The sequence below is a fragment of the Augochlora pura genome, chromosome 4 (assembly GCF_028453695.1).
Source record: "Augochlora pura isolate Apur16 chromosome 4, APUR_v2.2.1, whole genome shotgun sequence".
NCBI lineage: Eukaryota > Metazoa > Arthropoda > Insecta > Hymenoptera > Halictidae > Augochlora > Augochlora pura.
This window is the reverse complement of record NC_135775.1, coordinates 9,552,052-9,579,655: the sequence shown is the minus strand read 5'-3', so window position 1 is coordinate 9,579,655 and position 27,604 is coordinate 9,552,052. Positions and strand designations below refer to the sequence as shown.

Below are 27,604 nucleotides of genomic sequence, written 5' to 3'. Positions count from 1 at the left end.
ATAGTTTTCGCAGTTTCTTTATTGTGGTACAATTTAATTCGGGTCAAAACGAGCCAAATGTTTCGGAGGTGAACCAGAAGCTGTGGAAACGTTCCAGGTTCGAGTTATCGACAATATAAAATATTCAATCCTCGTACCGTCGCGTCCTGGTTCGTCGCGGTAATCCGTGATATCACTTACAAAATCTTCTTCGAACGACGTCAATAATCATAATTATAATACAATCTTATCTGACGAGGTAGTGTACAAATCGGTGGAGGAACGGTAACAATAGTCGGATGCATGGCGATAACGAAACAGAACGGGGGAAAGTATACGTACGGTGCGTGTCAATGGCGAGGTATGGCGTGGTCTCCATTTACGGAAACTCGGGTCGTTTTTCCTATGCACCAACCTAATCACACGAATCATAGAACGTCTCTCTCTCTCTCTCCCCTTCTCTCCTCTCTCTCCTATCTCTCCCTCTCTTTCTCGCTCTCTCTCTCCCCTTCTCTCCTCTCTCTCCTATCTCTCTCTCGCTCTCTCTCTCTCTCTCTCTCTCTCTCTTCCGCTCTCTCTCCCGCTCTCTTCGATGACCAATCGACAGTTCCTCGAAATGCGCGAACGAAAATGTTTGAAGTCGAGTCCGTCGGGTTATCAAAAATTACCTTCTAAAACTGTACATTAAATAATATCGGTGTCCTCTTAATTACGTGACAATCGGATATCACCCGAGCGGGGCGAGTCTTAACAAGATCCGCGAAGGATATCGTGATCGCAATCGAGATCTCTTTCTTGTTCGTCGGTAATTAGCGATACGACCTGGAACATTGAATTGGATTAACTGTCTAGACCGGGGTTCCGACAATTGTATATGTGAAAGTGGACGTGATCGATTCCGTAACACAGGCAACAGTTTCAAGACCAGTAAAATCGTTTTCTTTCTTCACCACTTTATTAACCCTCACATTCCATATCTTTCTCTCTCTCTCTATCTCTTTTTCAACATGTTTCATTCACTCCATCTCGCTCTCTGTCTCTCTCTCTCTCTCTCTCTTTATCTTATTGCATATCGTTTCATTCCGCATGAACTGAAAAGAAAAGAACAACAACGGAGTCCGTTCCTCTTCGCGTTCCTCGTTCCTCGTTCCCCTGTCCTTGTGCATCGGGTGACGCCTATGCGCGTCATGGAACTGAGCAGAAACTGTGTGCGTCTACCGTTTACCAATTAAAACGGCAATCTCAGCGCGCGCGCGACTCTCTCTCTCTCTCTCTCTCTCTCTCTCTTTCTGTCGTACAAATATTGTCGCACGGAAGATACAAAAACGCGTACCACCGGACCAAACGACGATTATAAAAGGGTCACCCGGAAGAAAGAAGCGGGGTGGGGATCGATGGAATCAGAAAAATTGTGCGTTTATTAGTGAAGACGACGCTCGACCAGCTTCCGACCGGCTTCTGCCTTCGTTTTGCCCACTGTGCACCCCCTTTCCCGCCCCTTGCCGAGCAGAAGAGGCTCTTGGCCGCGTGCCTCGAGTGTCCTCCTCCACGTTCTTTCGTTTCGAGACTCTCCGCGGTGGCCCGCGTTCGATAACAAAGCAAGGGAGACGAGGACACTTCGGCCCATTGAATTCCAACCCCCGAATCGGGGCAAACAGTTCGCGTTCGTCCTTTGTCTCGCCGACTCGCCGTCTCCTTCGTCCGCGAAGGTCAGCTTCGTCTCAAGCGAATCAAACGTACCCGTACTCCGTGCAACTTTCAATAGAGATACGTGCTCCACGCGGAACACACGCGCGAACATGTTTATCGAACGCGTTGCGTAGCGTAGTAGACACGAAACGGAAACCTCCGGTTGATACATTATTTCCACGTGCGTCCGTGAGATAGGAACCTGTGCCAAGAACACGGACCTTCGATTCATTAACCAATTCAGACGCGAACGTACCCCGATAAGAACGTTGACAATTCTTCTTGACGCCGTCCTCGTCTTTGCTCTGGGAGATCGCTTTAATACTGTCTCATATACCAACAAAGTTTCAATAACATCCTTGAAGTAATAACGTTCCGCAGAATTGTCCGATTTTAATCCTCGCTATATTTGATTCCTCGGCGAACGTCTCCAAAAATCAATAATATCCATGCGTTTTGGAAATGCAATTTATAAAATCTTTAAATAGAAAACAATTGTAAAAGAGACGATAAGAATGCTTAGTTTGATTGGATCTGTATTCAACCCTATAAAAGGTTGATACACGTTCGAAGTCACGATCTCTACTTCAGTCGTGCTTTGCAGTAATGAGAAGATGGCTGAGCGAAGGAATAGGAGATCGATCGCTGGGCACGTGTACTGTTGCCTATTACTGACCCCGTGTTATCCCGCTGATCACCTTCTCATTCCTGCATACATGGTCTATATAGCGAAAGTAGCCGAACTTCTCGAAAAATCGATGCACCAGTGTATAAAAGTATATTTAGTCATCGAAAAACAGATCCATCGGAGATTTCTTATTGCATTCGGATCATTGTGATGCGAGCTGTGGACACTTGGAAGCAGAGCTTCGCTAGTTGCTTTCGAAGCGAAAATAAATCGCGGTGTTGAGCCGTGTTCATGTTTCCACGAGTATTTACGAAATTACGTAGAAAAGTTGTCCGACGCGTCGGTCAATAATCGTGCGGATCGCTAAAATTTTCGGAAGCAACGTATTTCGCGAAAGCAGGCAAACTCTTCACGGAATCATGCGCATCCCCTGCTCGTTCGAGGAAGTTCGATCACTTTCGTTGAGAACAACGAATCCTTCGAGCGTCGCAGGACTTCGGCAACCCCCTGTCACATTTACAAATCGTTAAGCTCGCGTACGTGTTCATCGCGTGGTCGAGTTCGAAGCAGCCTCGTTCTTGTCGATAAAAAAACCGTCGTTACCCTGAATTGTGTTTCTTAATTTGTACCCTGGGTTGAATTGTTGCTGTTTCTGTCGACAAGGAATAGAGTATCCGGTGATAGAGGGTCAAGATTGAAGAATCGTTCACGGAGGGTCGATAATCGTCCGTGGGGGCGGAAAGAGATCGCACGGGAGCGGAAAATGACGACGCGCCGCGTCCTTTTTCTCTCTCTCCTCGCCGAGACACCCGACTAATTAGCCCCGCGATGGTACGACAGGATCAAAGAATGAAAAAACGATGTGCTTTCTCTCGCCGACGCGCTTGCTCTCTCTCTCTTTCCCGCCGAATCGCTCTCACTCCCTCCCACTCTCTCTCTCTCCCGCTCTTTCTCTCTGCCCCGCCACCCTTAAACGCCGAACATATGTAGCACATGTACGTGATTCCATATATATTTATAATATATATATATATTTTTGTTTCCTTTTATATTCATATATATGTATATTTATATATTTGCATGTATAATTAGTTTAATCCTCCTCCCTCGTCCGTGGTAACTATCTATAATATTATCTACAGGGCAGTAGCCAAACGCTGTGCCTGACTGTGCGACTTGGTTTTGTCATCGTTTATTTTGCAGCTTTTTTTTTTATTCTCCGCCTACACGTAGGGCGATCGGCTCGCAACGATGCGCGCTCGTCGATCTCGTTTTGGTTCGCATAGCTTCCCTCTCGTTTCTATCCTTTTCTTTTCTCTTCATTTACTTTTGTAATCGATCGAGTTCGATCTTCCCGAGCGTCGCCGATCGACGAGCTTCGAGCGAGTTCAGGGATCGGTGACCCCTGATCCAGTCCCATCACCTGTTCACGGAATATCACCGATTCAAATATAATCGCGACTAGAAGGAAATTGGCAAAGGTCAACGCAAAACGTTCCGGCCGTTCGCAGAAAATCGTCCTACATCCGCTCCTTCGATCGACGAGTACGGCGAGCGCGTTCTCTCAACTGTGAAATGAGGAAGCTTCGACAAGGAACTCTTCTTCGTCATTGAAGAATTTGTCATTCGCGTTAAGAACAGAGGACAATTGAACACATCTGTTTTACGAAATAGTAGATCTTTCTTAACCCTGCCGCGGCCGCAACAGAATGCATTTCTTAAAAACGAAAAACCATCGACTGCGAGAAGATAGTTTATATTGATAGATTCATCGAATTCGACCGCCACAGAGTTAACGCTTACTATTTTTATAATAAAGTGACTCGTTGAGATCGTGAACCGACGATGCTTGTCGATTCGAGGAGCTCGACTAATGTTCAAAGGAAACCCGCGCGTGTCTCTTTCTATCTCGCATTGGGAAAAAGGTGACTCTCCGCGAGAGAAGTTGACGAGCTTCTGTCTTCGACTCCGTAAAATTGTGCGGACGTGTGATAATAGTAAGCGTGACCCCGGGCACGTGGCGAGTCGTGTGCGCGCGCTCACGAATGCGTGGTCCTTTTGTGCGCTCGTTGCACGGCCCCCGAGGCTCGCTCGAATCGTTTCCGATACGTTGCGCGTTCTCTCCGCTGTCTTTAATACAAATGGAAGTCGGGATAAAATAATCTACATTTCTGTCTTTCTGCGAGAACGAGGCATTTCAATTTCCTACGATTGAATCATGACTAGACTGCGGAAATTAAAAAATGTCCTTCCCTCTTCGGTAAACTAAACTCCCACTGTTTTAAAGAACCTATCGTAAATGCGCGAAGCACCGCGGCCGAATCGCGGCGATAGTTCGTGAACGACGGCGAATCGTTTAATCGTCGAGTAACTGGTTTCGCCGTGAAACAGCTCGCGCCGCGACATTTCCACGTCGGTGCCGACAATATGGCTGCTGCTCGGATCTCGGAAGTGGTTCGAACTCGTGGCCCGATTGAGCATTCCCTGCTTAGGCCATGTCCCTTTCGTCGACGACATCGTTCTCGACCGATGCTGACTAGATCATACCCATTATCTCCCCTTCTTCGTGCTTCTTCTACCTTGGTCGTCGAAGTAGCAGTTCGATCCTTGGTGTGTCTCGCTGGCAGTAACTCGGTGTACGCCGTCCGGAGCTGACCGGTGTCTTCGTTCACCGTGGCAAATTACTTGAAACGGAAGTTGAGCGTCGCGACGTGGCCCCGCGTCGTCGAGGAAGATCGTCCTCTCGAGCTCTGTCTCCATCTCCATCTCCCGTACACCTGCGTCTCGCGATCAACCGACTACACAAAACTAACCTACGACCATTAACCCCTTCAAGACCGACCAAATTTTTCGCAACGGTGATTGTTGCATATTGTATCGTTTAAAATACGTTGATCTCGATTCATGCACCATACTATGGGTCATTCGGCAAATACATACTCGTAAGTCTGCATTTTTCTTTAAGTGTTAACAACATAGTTCATAACTAGACCGCGGATTTTTATACGAAATAAAAATCGTCTAACCCATTCGCAACAAACCGATAGGTTGAAAATAATGAAATAGCATTACATTTACAGCATTGTTACGTTAATGTAACAGCTACGCATTTTTTTTTTTTTTGATAAATGCATAAAATCCGCAGACTATTTATAACGGTCCGTCTTGAAGAGATTAAAAGTATCCCTCGCATCCAAAGATTTCACACGCCGATACACCCGAAACGATTTGAAGGATGATTAAACAGTTTCGGGACGCTTAACGATCGATCGATCGATCGATTCGTCTCGACTAGAACCCGCCTCGAATTCGCTTCGGCTTTCTGACAATTCGCCGCGAGGTTCGGAAGATTCAAGGTCCATCGGGCAAACGCGTTGCAGGCGAAACTCCTCGTCGCATCCTAGAAAAAGTCACCCCCTCTTCTCGTGGTCCCGTTGCAGTAATCGCGATTGTAACGAAACGAGGGTGCTTCCGCGATCAGTTTAACACCCGTATGATCGCCCGCGGTCGCTTCGGACACGGTATCACAAATAAGACCGAGCGGAACGGGACCCTTTTCCCGCGGTAACATCACCGCTCGTTCCTGGCTTGGGGGAAACGATCGGGAAAGGAGTCCCTTCTCGCGCGCAGGAGTTTCGCGTGCAAGGTCGCGACGTCTCGACGCTCTTCCGTCGAGATCTCTGTATACTAACGATCGATTTGATCGATGAGATTCGTTCCCGCTGATGAATATTGCTTCTGTCGTGTCCGGCCGCTGCTTCGAGTGTCCCTCGAGGGGACTCGCGACCACGAGACGCTCGCGAGCCACGGGAAATCGGAGCGCGAATTACCGTACAACAATCCTCGTGTAACGCAGCAGTTTTTATAGGTAAACCGGTGCTGAAACTTTACAGAAACTTTCGACGATCAGGAACGCCAAAAATGGAAACAACTTTGTGAACGAAATTAGACGAATTCGGATTTCTAAAAGGAATTGTTTCTTTAACTCTTTAACCTCGTTTTATCGTCGTCGCTTACACCCGTCCTGAAAATTTGCATCTGATGTACTCTGATGGCGTCTATAAGGGTTCAGCAAATTTAAGAAAATTTTCGGTGCCTATATATGATCGGCAAAGTTGATAAGAAATTATTATTTGCATCAACCAGTTATTCGTCGACTTTTTCCGTTGTTCTCTTTGCACATTTAGAAACTCAGTCTTACTGGCGTTATGTCATTCATAGGAATAATTTATCAAATTCAGTTAATAATAATTTTGTAACTTTAGGCTTTGGCATTTTGTTCTTTCGTGTCTGTGCGATAAATGTTGCCTACTATTTCTTCCTTGTAGCACAAAGGAGTCGCCTCGTTGGAATATTGGAAAAGAAAAATATATTAAATTATTGACAAACGTATGTAATAGGGTTCAGTGCCTCGACCACACGAATGAACCATCGTATGTTGTGTGCATGGTACGTATCAAAATCTGTCCTAGCCAAAGAGTTGAGATGTCCGAATAAAAATCATTCTATACTGGTACAAATGAATTCTGAATGTAGGTAAAATAGTAGCGTTGCACGAGGATGTATTGTAGAATTCGAGGGAGATAAAAGTAAGAGGACGTTCGGAAACAACGAACGACAGAACCATCAACCGAGCTGTCCCTTTCGTTTTAATAATCGTGTCCTCGAGTTCCCGTGGTTCGATCACGTCCTGGATTCTCGACAATCGTCCCGCGAGACCTCCTTCAACGATGAAACGGGGGGCACGGTGAAAGAGAGCGAGAAAGAGAGGAGAAAAATATCGGTGGGGTCGGAAGGCCCGAGAGAAACAGAGAGAAAGATCATTCGAACGGAAAAAAGACAGAAAGAGAGAGAGAGAGAGAGCGAAAGAGAGAAAGAGAGAGAGCAAGAGAGAGAGAGAGAGAGAGAGAGAGCGGTCGCGGCAAGCTGGGAGAAAGAGAGAGGTGATCGGCGACGATCAGTCGTAAGACACTCGGACGATGAACTTAGGAACTTCCGTGACGGACGAACGTCATCCCCGACCGACCCTTGTTTGTCTCTCGATCTTCTTCGACCCGCGTGTGCCCGAGTATCCTGGAAGGAAGAGTCGGCGTCGATCCTCGAGATTGCAAGCCGTTCGCGTCCCGATCCTCTTTCCCGGTCGCCTCCTCGATCCTATCCCTGTGCGACGATTCCTCTCTGGTTCTTCCCTTTGTTTTTCCGTTTTTCCGGTTTTCTGTTTTTTTTCTCTTTTTAAATAATTCAGTCCATCGTCAAGTTCGTGCGTCACGTTCGCAGACGCGGCGAGCGTGCTCACATGGCCCCGATGTGGTGTCGCGTGGAAGAGCGAGTCGCTAGCGAGCATCCTCATCTTTGTCACCGAGGTAGCCGACTGGTCCCCGAGAGCGGGACCCGCTTGAAGTGGGGCCGCCTTGCCTCGCGACAGAGGGATGTCCCGGTTATCCGGATGTCGGTGGTACCGGGCCGTGGATCGACGGTGGTCCCCGATCCAGGCCCGATCGTCTATGATCGCCGATGCCTCCTGCTGGGTCTCTCGTCATCGGCCAACGTTTCAAACGCGGTCCCCGATCGAAGCGTTCAACGATCGCGGGACGACGCTCTGGAGACGGAGGGTGTTGGTCCGCTGCCACCCCGATTACGTGGTGCCCTTCTTCCCCTTCGATTTGCCGGTCCCGTGCTCCTCGTTGCTCGCCGCGGCCGACTTGTTGTCCAGTCTGGCCACCCGCCGGTAGATATCGCTGTTCACGAAACGAGGGTACGAGTCCCGCTGCATCAGTGTGTAGATCTGCAGCTGGGCCTCGTCGAAGGTGTGCGGGGTCGGCTCCACCATGTTGTTGTTCACTATCTCGCGCACCTGAGCGTCCAGGCTCACCTGAAGCCGACAGTTCCGTTTAGAGACCACTATCTGTCATTCTCTTTTTCAACCGAGCAGGGATCGAAGCAGGATTTTTGGAAGCTCATTGGCGGCTGGGTTACAGGTCCGAGTTTCAAATCTATCAATTGCCTTTTGTGTAATTTAAAGGTTGAACAGTTTTGAGCGAAGAGTTGAATTCTATAGTGGTTGAAAAAATGGTGACCAAAATTCAGGAACATAAAGACCGTTCGTTGTATTTCAGCGACCGGTGACATGGATTTTTAGTGGTAATTAGTTCACACGTTGACTGTCAAGCCTATCTTAAAGAAATCTGTTCCAGGCACAACATTAAAAAGAAAATAAATATATATTTTATAAAAATTATATTTGATAAAACTATATTATTATATATATTATAAAATTACATTTGATATTTTATAAAATCATTTTATGAAAATATATATTTTCTGATGGTCTTTTCTTACTAATAAACCTTTAACAGTGTCATCATAGACCCAGGAATTCTCTCGCGGTTGGCAGTCGACGAGTTATGCGGTCAAGTAAATATAGTTACACTATAAATGTATATTCTCTTTCCCTTCTAAGAAATTGTAACAATCAAAAAACTTCTAATTGTTGTAACTACGAAGAAAATTGTACGGCAATGGGGGTAACTAAAACGAAGAAACAGGTTTTAATAAATGCCGGTTGAAAGAGCTCTAGTCAAAGAATCAACGAGCAGAATTGAAAAGAAAGGAGGTAAAGCTTCGCAGTAATCAAGGATCCGGTACGAAAAGCACAGGAGCCGTGGAGAAGAATTAAAGAAAGGAATGAAATGGAGTCGAGGTCAAGGGAAAAGAAGTCGAAGGAAACTTGAGAAGAAGAATCGAGGAGTTAACAAAGCAACGCGGGGATCAAAGGGAAGTAGCAAGCCTAGCAGCGACCGAGGTTAAGGATCAGGAAAGTAAAAAAAAAAGAAGATCGGTTCGGTCGAAGGATCAAGAATGGCAATCAAAGAGACGACAAATGTCACTCACTTCCTTCGACGAGTCTTCGGATATGTACTCCTTGTAGATGAACTCCGCTTCCTTCTTGATCCTTTCAGGATTGCTCTCCCGCTTGAAATCCTCGCACGCCGTCCAGAACGCGATGTTCTCTTCGCTGAACTCGCTCCTGAGGAACGCCCTGAACAGTTTCCGGCCGGCCGTGCTCCTCATCAGCTTCTCGAACGAGGAGCCCCACATCCTGATCTCCTCCAGGCTACTCTCCATGGTGTCCTCGAGGCCGTTCCCCGCACCCGAGTGTTCGAGGACGAAGCTACCGTGCTCGCCGAGGACGCCCGCGCCACGTTTCTTCTTGCCCTGGTCGCCTGCGCCCTCTGCACCCGCCGAATTGCCGCCGATCGCCGTCAAACTGTCGACAAAAACCACGTCTTTAGTGTTTATTTCGTCGTTCTCAACCTTCGCTAGCTTCCGGAACAAGGATCGAGGCTTGGCGTCTGTGAGAACGATGAGGGTTGTGTTTCATGATGTTCCGAACAAGACGGAATGAAGGTAATGGCTCAGTGAAGTCTACGGAAATTTTTACATCCCAGTTTCGCGAGAAGTCGCGGCCTATTCTTCCTCGAATTTCTACAATGTTAATTTTATTAGACTGCGGATCATTATGCACCCTGACAATATTTTGTCTCGATTCCGACGAACAGGTAGTTAATCTGCCCTAACGAAGCAATACCTTCACTTGGTATACTTAGAACAGTAAAGTCAAAATTTTAAACGAATTAACTTTGAAATTTAACATTAGTATCAGGTATACCAAAGAAGACTTAATAATTCAACTTAGTAAAATTGTACATCTAGTTATTAGGGACTGTTGTAAAGAAGGAACTTCAATTTGCAATCCTATATCTAGTAATTGATACACGCCGATTTCACTGAAACTTTGCACAAGTGTTTTGCAACAGCTATTCAAAAATATTATCTTCGTAAGAATATGGGTTTCTCAAAAACAATTTTTCCACAAATTTCTGGCATCAGAAATACGATATAAAGCACTTACGTAAAACGGCAGGGTCGGATAAAAATGTTGATTTTACCCCTAAATTAAAAAAACAAAGTAATCAAAATGCAGCTGCGAATTTTTCTTGTCAATCTCGACACAAATTTTTCAACGTATAGACACACTTTATCGAAAACTGAATGTTTCAGTGAAGTCATTGTGTTTTATATTGAAACGACGAAAGTTTCTCAGTGCTCGTGGCCAGCAGGTTACTCACGAACTATCAAGGTCAACCCAGCGATATCCAGAAACTCCGGTTCCAGTCTGGATTCGTTTTATCCGTTGGAATTGTATCACAGCCGACCCCGATATCGTCGCGCGGCGGGTACACGGACGGAAACAGTTCACATTATCACAGCCGAATAGCGGCGGGAAAAAAAGAGACGAGGAAGAAGAGAACCGACGGAACAAAGAGAGACTCCCGTTTGACGCGCCGCTACGGGGGGAGTCCCGTAACGCCGACAATGCCGAGGACGATATAAACTGGAAGCGAGCGAGCGCACGTCCGTCGCGCTGCAAACGAAACACAGAGAGTGCGGGCCGCTGGTTTTCTTCGCTTTCCGCCGATTATCCTGGAAACTTCCTCGTTTCGTTTCTGCAAACAACCGACCGGGACGATAACGTTGGGAACGGTGGATAGGGCCCGCGGAGGAGAGAGACGCGCGGATAAATAAGCAGATAGCGGCAGCCGGAAAACCTTCGTTCCTCCCTCGCCGGGACAGATTTCCGCCGAGGGTGGACACGTGTTACGCATCCGGAGGGTTTTTTTTTCCGCGGTGGTTACGATCGGGGGCGGTTATCGCTGGGAAATCTTTGTCGGCGGAAAAATTGGCCTCCTCCGATGTGAAATTGTTCTCGTGTAAATGTCTTAGGCTGGAGGGTGGTTTTCGTTCGCGGGTTGCACGCCCCTTACGCCGGAGACTATGTCTATTCTATTTTTCAGAGACTTGTGATTGTTTAATTGTGGAAGGTTGACGCGATGGATATCGTGATCTGAGAATTTTAGAAATTCTGACTAAATAATTGAAAGTCCTTGCAAAAAACTCACAACTTACTAGAGAAAATTGGACATTATAAATGTTGGACATTGTACTTCTGATTTTGACAATTTTAAGGGCAAAACCTACTTAAACAAAATTACATCAGTTCCATTTTTTTTATGTAGTTTTGCACGACTTGATTATTATTTTTTCAATAATAATACAAGCTTGATGGCGACAATGTTAAAAAATGGAGTTATTCCTCGAACTATGGTTTTCTTTCTCAGAAGAATTTTCTCCTAAACATAATTAGAGTAATGGAATTTACGGTTACCATAAGGTGACTAATACCTGGTTTGTTTTCGGAAATATTGAAAAGATAAATAAAATGGAAGAATAAGAAAGTGTTTTCTTTGCTAAATAGAATGTTAATTATGACCGAAAATAAATAATGATTGGACATCCTACCGTAACTGGCTCCACTAGAATAAAGTTAGAGCAGAAATTATATTGAAAAATTGTTTAAAATTGAGAATATTAAAATATTGTTTAAAATTAAAAATATTGAAATATTGTTTAACATGAAAAATATTGAAATATTGTTTAAAATTATAATTAAACCGTAGAAAGTGAATACATAAAATGTTAATTAAACGTCCAGAGAGAAGAGACTCGATTCGCCCAGGTATCAGGAAGCCCTCAAAACATTGGGGCAAAGAGTCCAATTACAGATTTCGGAAATAGCTGTATGCATGGATCCTCAACAACAATGGCGATGAAGTGGATAAATTCAGGTCGTTCTCTCGGGGAACCGTTATCGATCTTCCCCATGGCTGAAAAATGATATAAGAGATAATTCAGAATCTAGAACTCGATGCATTAACAGCCCTCGAATAAATTCAACCCTCCTGAATAATTCCGACTCGGAGGTCAAATTAGAAGCTCCTTTTTGCTCCATATTGCCACGGTAAAGGAAAGGAAATGTAGATGAGGATGCTGAAAAATTGGAAACCTTTGACCGAGTTGAAAACACGGTAAAACCCCAATTAAATTTTATGAAAAATCATCCATCGCTGTTGACGAATGCAAATCGATTTCGAACGAATATAAAGTCTGCAAAACTGGGAGACAACATTTACGAATAAAGCACTCGGTCGTTAGAAAATATAAATACAGGAGAAATATCGAGACACTGGCAACTCTCAAACTGTATACCACTGGCAAGGCTCATTCATATAAAAAGTTAAAAGCCCCTTTTCATCTAGCTTCGCGACGGCGGATGAAAGGAGGTACAAGTTGGCTCTGAAAGGAGTCCCTGTAATATTCAGCATATTTGATTAAACCGAAGGCAGAATAAAATCCTTATTTAACTTCGCTCAAATAATTATTCCGTATTAATTTCACTAATTCGTATTTGGGAAAATTCTGAACCTATTAACAAAATGTATAGAAGTGTCGTCAGGATTAAATTTAGTATTAAAGAAAATAAGCTAAGTTATAGATATACTCATAATCATATTACTGATCTTGGTATTAGTACTTTCCTTTCAAGACCTATTCTGGAATATGGCATTATCATTTGGTTTCCATAATTATATAAATCGCATACATTTTAGCGCGCATATGTATTTATGTAGATTGACATAATCAGATTATAGCAACCGCAGCGATCCCACACAACATTAAACAAGTCATCATTAATATACATTAATGTAACTATTTCAAACTTCGTGTAATCGTCTATTTACTCAGCAAGATTTCAATATTTCAATGTTTTATTTTTAATTACTAAGTTGGAAATATGCATTATTTACTAAAACAATAATTGGCAATAATTGGCAATAATAGGCAGTCCTGTTAAGGGTTAAAAATACAAATTTTCTTTAGTACGAAAGAATTCTTCCCATAAATAAATGAATAAATTAATAACTAAATAATGTAACAATTGCAAAATACAGAAGCTCCATTCACTCCTTTTGTACTGAATTCTTTAAATGTCTTGCTGTTACGCGATAGATTATCTTTGTCACAAGTGCATAAGATCCGCAGACCAGTAATTATTCCGCGGATGTTTATTTTCAAAAATGCAACAGAGATGTCACGAGTAATTGCTGAACAATTTGGAACCCCACAATCAGGCTTGCTTACACGAAAGCACAGCTATCGCAGCACGGTGGAAGGAAGACGTTGACCGTAGATAATGAAATTCGAAATTATCCCGGAACGATAAGGTTTCCGTCGGTTGCAACCCCCGACCCGTAATCTCGATTCCGTGGCACGACGATTAGGTGGCGATTAGGTGCGAGAGAGCAAGCTTCGACGAAGTTCAGCCCCATGGCCTGCTTACCATTTATTCCTACGCGCGGCATGAAACAGAGAAAGAGTGTACGTAGGTATGTCTACTCGACGGTAAATAGGTCGTAGCTCCGTTTAAAGACAATGGACTGACATCGTTCCGCCGACGATTATATTACGAAACGGGGCGATAATGGCTTGTCACGCGGCAGGATACACGCGAGTTTATCGGCAGCCGGTTTCGAGGATCGATCGTCGTCGGATGTTCCCACTTTTTCACCGAGCCGAGAACGAACCTTTCAAACGTGCGCGTTCGTTCCTTCATTTTTTTTTCTCCCTTTCATTCCCTCGCTATACTGTCCGTTGTCTTCGAACAGCTCACGCTTATGGCTTACAGAACGCGCTCTCGTGGCGGACACAACGGGATATATCATTACTATCGGAGATATTAACGTTCTCGGGTGGAGATCGCGTTGCAACGAAATTTTGCATTTTTGCATTAAGATGTAAACCTGCTTGATTATCCGATCCGAGTCCTTGGTACTCGAAGCTATGTCACGTTACAAAGTAATATTTACATTGCTAAATTTGTTTGTATTTAAAGAAATGTTAGAGTCGCAAGGCCCGATTTCATGCACTTCATTCGCGTATAATATACTAAATTATATAAATTGGAAATATTGTATGTCAGATGAACAATTTTTTATCTAAAATGGCTTCGAGTGCAAAGGGTTAACCCCTTGGCATAGTGAGTCTGACTCATTACAAGGATTTGAAAGCGATCTTTTAAGTATGAAATGAAGACGTTTTCGTTCAAAATTCGAAATACTCTTTTATAATAAATATAAATTTTCCCTTTCTAATTGGGTAATTATGAGAAACAAAGTAGTTGTAATCATTGTAGACAGGCATATGGCAAGGGGTTAATTAACGATGAAAATCAATGTATTTGCATATCTTAAAACGGCCATTTTTCCTAACAGTATGGCTTAACTGTGAATTATAATCGAATAATGGACAAGTTCACGTGATCGATATACTGGCAACAGTGATAACTCAGTTGTAAGTGAATATCTTATCTCGAGGAGATAATATTATTCAAATTAAATTGCACCCATCTCTACCACGAAATAAGAACGCTAAAATCTCGTCGAATGCAACTAGATGAGATCCATGGTTTCCATCAAAATGACCGGTTGCTATTATTCCATTCCAGAAGTGTTCCTTGAGGTACATCTGTTCTTTCATTATTTCAACTCGAGACAATCTTAATTGTGATAAACGCTGGAAAAGTTTCTCGTCCGATTTTTTTCGTGTTCTTAGCACTTGAAGACCAAGCGTCGCATGTTTTTTTCTTTTTTAAATCCACGATAATTAAATTTCAAGATATGAAACTCACCCTCAAAAAGTGAGCGTGCGACGAGAATAATTGGAATTCCTCGTGGAACGACAACCTTGAATGCACGATGTTTTAAAAAGCAACGAAGAATTTCAAAGATGCAATAGAAACTTGGCATTTTCCGAAACATTTCTTAAAAATTCTTCAAATCGTAGATTAAGAAACGCGCGAAAATAGATAACCTCCAAGGAGAGATGTTAATTCCAGTGAATGAAACAGTTGGGCATTACTCGAATTGTATCGAATAACTTTATTTATCTAAGATAATTATCCGAATTAATTGTTCTCAGTCAAATATTTTCTTCGAATATTGATTATCTATTATTCGAATAAGTTATTCAAATGGAGATTGCAAAATTAATATAATTAATATTAATATAATTGTTGGCTCTTTTTGTATTTCTATAATCGTATATGAAAGCATTTAGAATCAGTTACATTTCAATTACTTATAAAATTGCCAATCGGTGTACACAAATGTAATAAATTTGAGAAACAAGGAATGTATTGTAGAATAAATAAATTAATAAACTATGGAAAAAAGACACTTTATATTCTATTTGTGATTGTTTTTCGAATGAATTTCTGAATTTTTTTTGTATCTAGACAAATTCTAATTCGATTGAATATTTATTCGTCAGTGTTGAATAAAGTTTGATTCGTTAGTCACGATCTCTTATCCGTTTACCGAATAAATTTTCGCCCACCTCTGAAACGAAAGGGCAGGTTAGCAACAGATCATTCGAACGGAGACCAAGGGACCAGAAAAATGCAAATAGACAGGAACGGTAATACCACAAGCAACTGCAGCACCAACACAGGCAACAGTTATCCTTCTTCGAGCGGCCCATGATCCCCGAGCCCTGGCGCGGCTGTTGTTGTTGCTGTTGCTGTGGTTGCTGTTGCTGCTGGGACGACGGCGTCTGTTGCTGCTGCTGCTGTTGCTGTTGCGGTTGCTGTTGTTGTTGCTGCTGCGGCTGCTGCTGCTGCTGTTGCTGCTGCTGCGACGACTGTTGCGGATTGTTGTGCTGCGTCGAGGAGTCGGACGCAGGAGTCTGACCTTGGCTCTGGGCGCGCATCCGGCAACCACCGGCGACACCCTCGCCGCCCCCGGTCCCGTGACTAACGCCGATCCCCATTGCAGGTGCACCGATTCCGCTCGACATCTGCAAACGAGATCGCGTCCAGTCAGACAGACGTCCCTGCCCCCCTTTGCTTCTCCGCTCCGAAAATAAGCACGGTTGAGCCGCGCAACGGACACTCGACCTTAACCTTCGCGACCCGGTTTCCGCGGAGAACGCGAGCCCGGCCCTCCGGAGGGCTTCGATCGGCGACTTACGACCCGGTTGCGTCGAGATATTACGCGCGAATCGCATTGATCGGCAGTGGACCGCCGGGAATGCTGATTGATCCTTATCTGGAATTTTAAAGCGATTTCTTCGGAAATCAAAAGTTTTTTTGGTGACTGTTACGGTAAAAAAACGTTCTTCGCGAAATTTAACACTTGGAAGTGGAGGATTTCGGTTGTATATGCCGTGACTCTACTATTTAACACTTTGTGTGCCACGCTGACAACTTCAAAAATTTTATTAAAGTCAGGAATATTATTTAATCAAAGAATCGAAATGACGAACTACTTTTAAATATTTTTAAGTTCTATGGATCATAATGAAATTAGAAAGATACAATAGATTAGTTTAACCAGCTAGCTGTTTTTTACGAGTATATTCATGCAGAAATGAGAATATTTTGTGCCATGGAGAGTATGCGAAAAATTAGTTTTTTAAATTGTCATATAATAGAAATTCGTAACAGTTTAGAATGTTTTGCATACTTGGAGTCCAAGACAAAATAAAACAATCGAATAAAAAGATATAAATAATTATTATAAAGAAATTACATACAGTGTGTAGGTTAAGTAGTATACTATCTTATTTTTTACGACACATTTTAGATATATACTTTTTAAAGAGGTCACAATAGCTAACTAGTTAAGAATTAATTTTTAAATCAGATCAAACAATTTTGTCACCCATATATGCGTAACACGGTTAACAAGATGTTAAAATAAGCACAGGTAGAACATTGTGCACTAATTCAAAGGCCGGTGACTTTTTCGTTTACAATTTACCGTTCTTACATTTTGTGAAGCAGTCTATTGTTGTAAAAATGACTGAATTTATAAAAATATTGTACACACCAAAATTATGTATTTTGTAAAACGGAATCCAACTCCGCAAGCAAATTCTACACAATTTTATTTATTCGAATACTGTCGTATAGATTATCGAATAAATTGCTGTTTTATTACGACGTTTTTTCACGAATCTGTATGCAAGTAAATAATAAAGCTAGAAGTCAGAGACGCGAGTGTATGAGACTATAAATGTCGGCTACACCTATTATCTCCAGTTAACAGGTTAAGGTCAATTGAACCCTGGCGCTCCGAAATTCCTTAACAAGCTACTAAGGTGGACGACCTTTTCACCGGCCATCTAATTGCTTTATAATAAGCATTGTTCATTGGAATATGCGTTCAGCTTTGTCTACCATTATTCACTCTTATCGAACACTTTTCCAACCGAGATGCCAAATGAAAGTGAACGTTTATAACGAGCACAGAGTAAAAACTACAATCGACCCACTTCTTCGTTGACCTACTTGTGCCAGCTGTGACATTTTCAAACTAGTTCAAAGAAACACACTGTATCGCAATAAACAAAGTTTTTATTCATAGACCCGCGTCTTCATCAATTTTTGTTTATGGTAAAAGTAGGTTAGTGGAGCCGACTACTATCAGGTGACCAATTACTGTGCCCTTGGTTCGTTTTCGATATACGAGGACACTAATGGAACAAGGAATATCACGATTTTCTATTCAATAATAAACAAAATAAAAAAATACAAAAATTTAATATCTGTCGCACGATAAATATAAAATTAGATGCGTCCGAAATAAGAGCAAACGGATTATTTTATTAAATGAATGATAATGGATTATTAATTAAATTATAAACGACCACACTTGTTATGGAAAGATAAGCAGAGGCAAAGACAACAGAATGGCAAACACGAAAACTGTGGGTGTTTCGCCAGGATCGGAAAGTTTCGCGGTATAAACCAACAGAGGTTCGCCAGCCAAAGCAATGGAACTTCGCAATATAAACTGTAGCTTCATTAAAAAGAAAGCTGTGTAAACTTTGATAGTTAATGGCGCCACATGCGGGCGAGCTTGGTAATACGAAATCAGATTCACACGACTTATCAGTTCTCATTAGCGGGCGAGAACTTTTCCTACGGTGAATTCTAACTCAATGAAAGTGATCGGGGAACGAGAAATTAATGAACCGAGGAGTATTATCTGCATAAACGTATTCAGGCAAGTTTTTACGAGTCCGCAAGAATCACGGCCGGAGTTTCGTCCAGAACTCATTCCGGGTATTAATATTTCCTCGAGCCGGTAGCTTCATTTGCATCTTACGGTTTCTTGGTCCGCGATTCGGACGAGTTTCGAGGCACGTACACACATATACCACGACGTCCCGGTGAAATGTTTAATCTCTCTGCCGGAAAAAATTGTCAGCTGAGGGGAACTTAGTGTCCGCGCACGGTGGATACGGTCCACAAAGAAATTGGGACGCGATCCGATCTAGCGTGCATCGGGATCCAGATCCGGTCACCGGCTTATTTGACCACTCGCAAAAAAAAAAGCGATCAGAGCCGATTCGTACACGGAAGCACGATAAAGTCGTTAAGCTTTAATTGAAACAAGCTGACCGTACGATAATTGACACATAAGCTCTCAAAAGGCAGCCAATTAGTTTGGATATAGCATTGTCGCACGGTCAGCTGCGCCTATCGATCCGCTCCGCGTTTTCGACGTTAACGCGGAAACAACGATACATGGAATGCAAAAGACTCGGCCGAAGAGATTTACTGTTCGTGTCGCGCTCAAAGGGCGGAAGACAAAATGGCGCCCACCAGCCAGTCTTTTTATATCCCATTATTTTAACATCGCCGCCTCCGGACACGATATTTAAACCTGATCCGGATAATTTTAGACAAATTCAACTGCTGACGCGAACGCGCGAATATTCCCGTTCCGCTGAACATTAATTGCAGAGCGGTTCAACGATTAAAATGTCGGCTGTCTTCCTCCCACACATTTTCAATATTCCATCGAAATATTTATTTTATTTCTCGCGGCTTTATAGGATCGATTGTTTTTCAGAAATGTCAGGAGTACGGCATAGAGAGAATAATATATATTAATTCACGCGCACTGTTCGGTATATAGAACATTTATATTTCGATTTGACTGTAATTAACATGCAATTCTAAAAAAGATCTAATTCATCGGCCTCGTCCAACCTCCGTTGTTCTGCCTAGTCGTCTGCCCCTTGATTGACACGTTAATTAAATATCAGCTTGATGGAAAGAAAGATAATTAACTTCGTAAATTCGATCTCTGAAAAACACGATTACTGTTGCGCATTGAGACGCGTTCAGGTAAATTTCAAACGAAACGCGATAATAAAACGATCTACGGAACGTGACATTTCTTCTAGTGAAACTGCTGTAACCAATTTATGTTATTTAGTTACTAAATTTTGATTGGAAGTTACTAAATAGTAGTTACTAAATTACTACAAATTACTAAATTATTAGAAGTCACTAAATTTTGTTAATAAAATTAACGATCTCTAAAATAAAATCCACCCCGAGGTGTTTATCGCCGGACCGCTTCTCCCTGACAAAATTTGTTTAAGAAAAACAATGCGCCAGTGATTGTGTTTATTGTGTAATTGCCGGATAATTGCGATCCGGTAAAGAAACCTCGTGGATCGAGGCTCCAATAAGCAAAGCATCGCGCATGCACAGCCTATCTCTTTCCCTTCATATCTCTCTCTCTCTCTCTCTCTCTCTCTGTCTCTCTTTCTAGCTCGCACTCTGGGGGGGCCGCTTTATTTTTACGCCACGGTGTACATCGATGATCTGCTCATGCTTCGCACGATAACGACCACACTCGAGAGTCGCTAATACGGGCTGTGGGCAGCGATTGATAAACAGCAGACTTTCGTAGAGATCCGCGAGCTGCACGTGTGTGCGTCCAGATGGAAGTTATTACTCAATTCATTGTCAACAACGCGAATCGCAATTTCGAATCCCCTTCGAACAATGGGACCGTCCGTGAATATTCCAAAAACCGAGCGGTATTATCTGAAAACGTTCGGCGTGAGAATATCCCGGAGGGTCAGGAAGAATAAATAATTTCTAGGATGGTTCGCAAACATTTTCGAGTCGTCCCTATATTTTCCATTAAGGAGTAAATAATGTCGGGATGAAATAATGGCGTAAATAATATTTTCATTGGGCTGTTTATGGAGACGTTATAGACAATTTATAACAGCGACGGGTTTCAGAAACGTTTGGAGAATATACCGTGTGAAAATAAATCTGAGAAAATTCGGATGCATCTGGAACTTTTGTTTATTGTTAAAATAAATGTTCTAATATTCGAATGGTTGGTGACGGTTCGCCGCGCCACATCCGAATGAAAAGTTCTCGACGTCTCGTCGGAGCGGGACCTTAATATTTTCACGGCGAATACGTCGGGCAGGTTTCGGGAACGGCGAGGTGTCAAAAATGCGCGGAAGCGGCGAATTTCTAATGGAAAAGAAACAGCGAGGATTATTAAAGGAAATATTGTTTGAAATTGGGTGTTTACATAAGCGAGGCTCGCCGTGGCTGTTTGAATTTCTCGGATGCCAGTATTTTCAAAAATACTTCGCGGCAAAGTGATTTCAGATCAGCCCACAGCCACGTTTCCCATTAAGAAGGCCGCGTAGTTTCATATGGAAACACAATCGAACGACAACAGAGTAGTTGGTAACGAAAGAAAATATGTCTCCGAAATATATCCTACGAAAACGTAGCATTCCGCGAGCCCACAGAAGCAACGAGAATGCGAGAGCGTAACAACCCTCGCGACTATTGCATTCGGATAGCGATCGCCGCGAAATTGCATTTAACAAAATAATATTTACCGGATGATACGGGAAGCGTAACAGATACAAGATGGACGGGGCATCTCTCGGCACTGAATCACCCCGCAACCGTTGGAGCCGCGCCAAAAAGTGCATTCGCACAATGTTTACATTCCCCCCCGGGTGGAATATAAAAATATTTTCCGCACCGAAATACCAGCGCCGGGGAGAACAAAGTGAAAAACATCGAAAGGAAAAATGGCGCATCGACGCGGCGACGCGACGTGTCGCGGAGCGGCGCCTCCGCTATTTTTATAAATCGCTGGGGCCATCCAGGCTATCATTGTACTTAACGCGCGCGTTTCAAATCGCGCCACTTGTTCTAATTATGCAACACTCCTTCCGGACACTTGTTGATGCGCTCCCCGGCACCGAACCCGATCCCGGTTCGGATGTTTCTCGAAACCGAAGGACCGCTCGTTATCGACGCCAATGTGTATCTGTGGATCGACCCCGTCGTCGGCGCGGCGCGTTGCTCAATTGGCGAGAGCACGTGTGCCGCATGAGGAATGCGGCTTCCTAAATTCGTTTCGACGTGGTGCGCGTGTAGCCCGTCTCGATTTTTGTGTATTTTTCCCGGTCGTTAACGGCGGAATCACTTCGGCCCGCCCGCACACCGACTGTTCTGTAAATGAAATTCCTCCGATCGATTCTAGTACGCTGTTCGAGATACGGCTGCGTTCCTATCCACGGTCTGGTAATTATAACCTGGCATTCAAACCGAACTTTGATTCATGCTCTTGGACTTGCGGAAAGCCGGAAGAACGAGCAAGCCGAGAGAAACATCGAAATGAGGAAGATGTTCTAAATATTCGAACGTTGATCTCTCTATACAGTTTTTATTACCGACGTGATTTTTCAAATTAATAACGATTCAGTCGTTGAGAAAAACGATTAATGTTCGAATAAAGAGGAGTTCGATTATTTTATTTGACATCAAATAAATTATTCATTTAAAGGTCGTGTCTAGTGTGTCAAAATGACAGATGTTGCTGTTTAACAATGTAATTATTGTTTCCGACCTAGAAATCGAAATGGATTTTGAAAATTGTCTTTTTAGTGCTTTCCGCTCCGTAACTGTATTATTTGAAAATAGTAGTAGCATAAATTTTATACAGCTTATGTAGACTTTTTCAAATAAAGTTTAACTGGAGGCGAGATCATATTTTGTTGAATTAAAATCGGCACAAGTTCATGATATTATAGTTAGACTTGCCAAAAATTCGACTTCATCCTCTATTACTACTTGCATAATAAAAACTATTTTTTTTCAACAATAATGTACGATAGAAAAATAATTGTTTCTCAAAAACGAATTGAAAAGTACCAAAATGTACAAACAAAATAAATTTTACTAGGTTGTTCGTATAAGTGTAACGTTATTCTACGATCAGTTTGTAAAACAAATTGTTATGATCACGTATTAAAACAGACTAAAGTATGCTAAGATTTATTACACGCAGGAAAATGATTACATCTAGATTTCCCACTTAAATTTTCTTATCCAGGTAGTTATTGTAATCTGTTTGAAAATTGTGTAATTTACTGTAATTATACTGTATATTTTCTTCATAATTTGTTTAAACGCAATACTTTTCTAAAATACATAATTTAATAAAGAATAGCTAAGTGTATGTCCTACTGAATCAGTTAACTGTTTTTGACGAGTAAATTCGTCATAACGGAGAATGTTGCCATATCTTAAAAATGTCGAAATGGTTAACTGAACCGTTTAGAAGTTTCGTGATTTTTTCGGGATCGCGACGCGGCAGTCCGAGCGTTAAGACGCGAAACTATAATATCTTCTAAAGTAAAATGTGCGTGTCGGAACGTCCAGGCCAGAAGAAACCACGATAGCATCTCAAGTGGTCCAAGGTTCGAGGCACGATCCAAGGCGCCCCATCCCCCACCGTCTCGCGTTCGATCGCCGCGAGTAGATCGCGCGGAAGGCCTGGTAGTTTCGGCGCGTGTCAGTCGCGCTTCGTCCGTGCCGAATATAAATCGCGGTTGGATCAACAGGCTCCGTGTGCAACTAGCTAGCAGGCGTCTAACCCAAATCCACGGTTCACCGAAGCCTTCCAGCTGTTCTGGTTTGGCGTATCTCGAAGGCGGCGATAGTGTATGTCCGAATCGCGGCTAAAAGCGTCGCTTTCGCATCGGGAAACGAGAAAAAGTGAGCGAGAATGAGGGAGAGTGAGTGCGCTACAGAGAGAGAGCGAGCGAAAGAGAGAGAGAGAGAGAGAGAGAGAGAGAGAGATGGGGAACGAGAGAAAGAAAAAGAAGGAGGGAGGGGGAGAGCAAGAGAGAGAGAGAGAGAGAGAGAGCGAGAGAGCGAGAGCGGGTAAAACGGAGCGCGGCGTCGACCGCGAGCAGGCATCTTCCGACATCTCGCAGCCATCGACAGGCTCTGGGTCTCTCAATCGATATCGCATCGGCCTCACCTCTATCATGTTCCATGCGCCCAAAAGCGAGACCAGCTCGCTTCCCGCGTTCGAGGTCTCAGCTAAGCGACGTGTTCACGGTCGGAGCAGCTAGTTGGCCAGGTCTCGGCGATCTCACCTCCACCCTGCCGTGCCGGGATGGATCAGCTTATCCCGGTCCGCCGGCGGGACTAAGGCCTCTCCGGGCCTCGCCCGATCCCTGCATGCTCCCAGCGGGCTGGCTGCTGAGGACCCGGTCGTTTCCCCCTAGGACCCTTCAAACCGGCCGCGGCCGCGGCCGCGATGCACAACCGGGAGCCGAAGCGGACGTTCTTTTTCTCTCACGCACTCACGGACGGACACATACGAGCACCAGGGTAATACACCACTTGCGCGGGGCCACTCTCTTCGAGATCCTCCTCCTCCACCGCCTACAGCCTACGGGAACTCCAGCTCCGGCGTGCTCGAGGACGGTGGCGAGTAACAGCTCGAATCGGCGCGGCGAGGTCCAGCGCGACGATCGTCCTCGCGCATTATACACCACCGGCCATTTCCCGCCTCCCTCTGCGCGACACGGTCCTCCTCTCTCTCGTCCAGGCCTAGCCCTCCGACTCCGAAATCCTAGCGAGCACCCGAGCCCCCGTTGTCTTTCCTTCCGGGCGTTCACCACCGCCTTCGGTCCACGATTCACAACCAGGACCACCAAATCCGGAGCAGACCAGACCAGACCAGATCAGGCCAGACCAGGCCAGACCAGGCCACCACGTTCAACAACACCCGACCGAGCGACGAGCACACGACGACGCGACGACGTGACCCAACCCCATCCACCTCTACAGAGGAGAGCCGCCGCGGGTCCCAGCCGCGCGCAGATCGCACACGATGCGAGAAGGGAAGGCGGATGCGCGACGGTCGATCACACGGCCAAGGGAAAGATAGACTCTCTCAATGGCGTCTCCTATGGGTGGGCACCGTTCGCGCCGCACTCCCGACACCCGTCACGATCACCACATAGATCCTGTCCCATCTCGTCGGGTCTCGTTTGCCTGCGGCCGCGTCCATCGACCGGGCCACCGAACTTCCGGCCGAACAACACGAAGGACGATCAGCGAACCGAAGGGCGCAGGAGAGACGGGTACAGAGAATTGATCGTCCTGTGGCGGCTCGGCGCGACGACCACGGGGGATGACGATGATGGTCTCCTCTCGAACCCGTTCCTCTCGGTGGTCCCTTCTCTGTCGGTATTCAATTTCCTAGGCGGAATTTCGTGAAACTAGATTTCGTCGGACTCGTTCTCTCGGAACTGGTCGTAGGTAGAATCTCTGACGGTGATAACGGATCCCCGGACGCGCACGGTTTTCTTTCCTCTGTTTGCTACAGCGACGGTGTTTTCCGCTTGTCGTCGCACCCGCTTCCTCTCTCTCACTCGAGCTGTTGCTCGCGTGGGTGGCCGAACACGGCGCTGTTCTCGCTACGTCGTCCGCTACGTTGACGGTGTATAAATAGGTTTCGTGGCTGTTTGAAGCTGCAGGGCGCTGGCGCGGCCAGCTAGAGCGCCGCTACCGCCGCCTCTGGCCTCTGCTGCCGTCGCGTCGCCTCGCGTCGCGTCGCGATGTTCCCTCCGTCGACGACTGTCGCTCGCCGGTTTCTACGCTCGAAACGCCGACGACGGCAACGAGAACTCGGCCGGCCGCCCGCTCCAAAGGGAGAGAGAGAGAGAGAGGGACGCGTTTTAAAAGGGCGCCGATGAAGGAACAGCGGAAACGAGGGGAGAAGAGACAAAAGAGGGAACCGGGCGAGGGAGCAGCGGGGAGAGTCGCGAATCGGACGGAAGAGGGAAACAGGAAAACATCGCGAGCCTCTCAATGTATCTAGACTATTTTTCAGCGCCGCGTCGGACTGATTTCGCCGGATCGACCTGGGTGAGAGACGGAGGGAGGAAGAGAGAGAACGAGGGCGAGACAGACAGAGAACGTGGTAGCGAGGGAAAAAGAGAGAAAGAGAGAAGGGTGAGGGAGACAGAGAGAGAGAGAAAGAGAGAAGTGCGAGGGAGACAAAGAGAGAAAGAGAGAGAGAGAGAGCAGAGCGTGAACGAGTCGGTGCGCTGGTTATTGATTGGCAGAAGTCGAGACCAGAGGGAGAGACGAGCCCACGGCGTTGTCACGCTGGACACCGAGCGAACGACCAGTCGTCGTGATTCACCTACCGCATACCGCCTCGATCCGTGAAAATCACTTTCGACGATCGAGAATCGATCCCCGTGCTACCCGCTGCCGGTACGCGCGAGTCCCTCGACACGGGAATGGCGGCTGGTCGCAACAAGCGATGTCACCGATCCCCGGCTACCCGTGCAGTTCAACGAACGAGCCGAGCAAATCTCGAGCGACTCGATGGAGCTTCGAGCGAATCATCCGGACTCAATGACGAATCCTATCGAAGGAACCGAGATTCTCAGTCTCTCTCAGAAGGTCCGAGGGTGTAGGCTGAGGGTAGCGAAATCGGTTCTCGGGAGTCATCTGACACACTGGACACTTTCTTCGGCCATCGTACACTGACACACTTCCTTCTACCCTCCGTTGCCTTTCCCTTGTGCTCTTTTTTTTACCGGTCTCCCTGTCCCTCGTTTCGGTTATCCGACTCTCTGCCTCCCTCCCCCTCTGTTTTTCTCTCCCTCTCTGGCGCTGTCACTTGTCGTGGAAAACGTTCGAGGCGTATCTCGGCGCGTCTTGCGACGTTATTGTCCTCTTCCACCACCCCTGTCGACCTTCTCTTCGCGCCGGGTTGACACGACACGCCGGTGTAAAGCGGTACGCCCTCGTTCTCACCCCCTGCGTCGCCACCGGATCCCGAGCGAAGCTTCGCTTCACACGGCCTCCGGCTGAAGAGTTCGCGGCCAATATGGCGGATTCTACGCGGTCACGCGACGATGCGTCTCGTTTCGTTTCGTTTCGTTTCCTGTCGTTTCGTTTGGCCACCACTGTTGCCTCCGTCGACGGTCCTAGCGACGCTGACGCGAGGCACCGCGACGCGAACCTCTATCCGCCGCGCCACCGCCGACCGTGTAACGCCGACGCCGACGCCGACGCCGACGCAGGCCGCGCCGAGCCGAGCCTCGCTCTCGATGCTGCCCGAGGACGCGCAGAGTTCACTCTCGCGGGTCCTGCGTGCAAACGACCGGCTCTGATGGACGACCGATCTAACCGGCTTACGGCGATCGACGGTGCACGATATGCCGGCGAGTGGGAGACTGTCAATGGAAATTGTCAACGACTGTTACGATCTAGTCTCTGACTCAGCCATTTAATTATTTAGGGTGACACTAAACTGACGTTCGGGGACTATTTTGGTTTACCCTCGGTCAGGGACGAATGTTATACTGTCATACCTCAAAATTACAGTCGAATTAATTACAAAGTAGAGAACCTAAATCGGAAAATGTCTAAGTCAGTATAAATTAATGTACGGAGAATTAATCTTCCTAATTTTATTACGACACGCTCAGAATATTGAAACAGTATTTAAAGCCATGAAACTTAATTTTTCATTTCAAATTTCATGCAATATAACGGATGGTTTGTAATAAATTTTTTACTACTGTCAATTTGATGAACCGCTCCAAAAGATAAATTATAGGATGGAAGCAATTTAAAGAAAAATTTGTTTAATGTAATCTAAAATTTTGTCAAGCTGATGAATGCATTCAGATATGTATAACATGACCTTGCAATCACCAAGGAATAGCCTTGATCGAAAAATTAAAGTTTCGTTAAAGCAGAATGAGAATTTATTCGACTAAAAAGAAGTACACTTAATTTAACCTTCGTCCCGATACTCAGGCACTCAGATGACTAAACTGCGTTTCAAAGTATCTAGGTGATTTTCTCTCTGCAATTAAGTACCTTTCCTGTGCTGTTGGCAGATCCAAGACAGATACGTAAAGGTCAAAAGAGTTTCACTAGATTGCAAAGAAATCTATTCACTTTATTGGACATCTGTTGAATGCTAAAAGAAATTAATCATGTCAGCATCGTGGGAAGTTTATTTACACTTTTCTTTTCACATTTTGTTCCCTCCGTTATTGCGATTATTATTGTCATCTGGATATTTTCTTACAAGTTGGGGATCTTTGGAGAAACGTTTGGAGCAACACAATGTTTACAGAATCGATGGAACGCACGTAACAGGTGCCATTTTCGCGAGGTTCCCGGCGCAACAGCACGCGTGTGATCTGCGTGAGAATAATAAGCGATGACGC

The 27,604-nt window shown here is 45.0% G+C and overlaps 1 protein-coding gene across 3 annotated transcripts; it reads right to left on the bottom strand.

Moving 5' to 3' along the window:
• Dhit (regulator of G protein signaling double hit) lies at positions 1-26,428 on the bottom strand. 3 transcript variants are annotated; one of them, XM_078178380.1, is made up of 4 exons: positions 23,371-26,423; positions 15,678-16,048; positions 9,188-9,563; positions 1-8,168 (listed from the first exon to the last, which is right to left on the bottom strand). In XM_078178380.1, exons 1-4 carry the CDS (start codon positions 23,377-23,379, stop codon positions 7,932-7,934), a joined length of 993 nt encoding a protein of 330 aa, XP_078034506.1. In that variant the 5' UTR covers positions 23,380-26,423; the 3' UTR covers positions 1-7,931. The 3 variants fall into 3 exon arrangements, with proteins under 3 accessions (XP_078034506.1, XP_078034507.1, XP_078034508.1); XM_078178381.1 differs by having other exon boundaries at positions 15,681-16,048; XM_078178382.1 differs by lacking the exon at positions 1-8,168 and adding an exon at positions 8,630-8,824 and having other exon boundaries at positions 23,371-26,428.
• Positions 26,429-27,604: the final 1,176 nt, after the last annotated feature.

Bases quoted from the DNA above. Each gene is read 5' to 3' on its own strand.
- Dhit (XM_078178380.1), bottom strand. The intron at 9,564-15,677 runs GTATTACCGTTC...TTTTGTCGACAG, and splicing joins TGGTGCTGCAGTTGCTTGTG to TTTGACGGCGATCGGCGGCA. The intron at 8,169-9,187 runs GTGAGTGACATT...TGTCGGCTTCAG, and splicing joins CCGAAGACTCGTCGAAGGAA to GTGAGCCTGGACGCTCAGGT.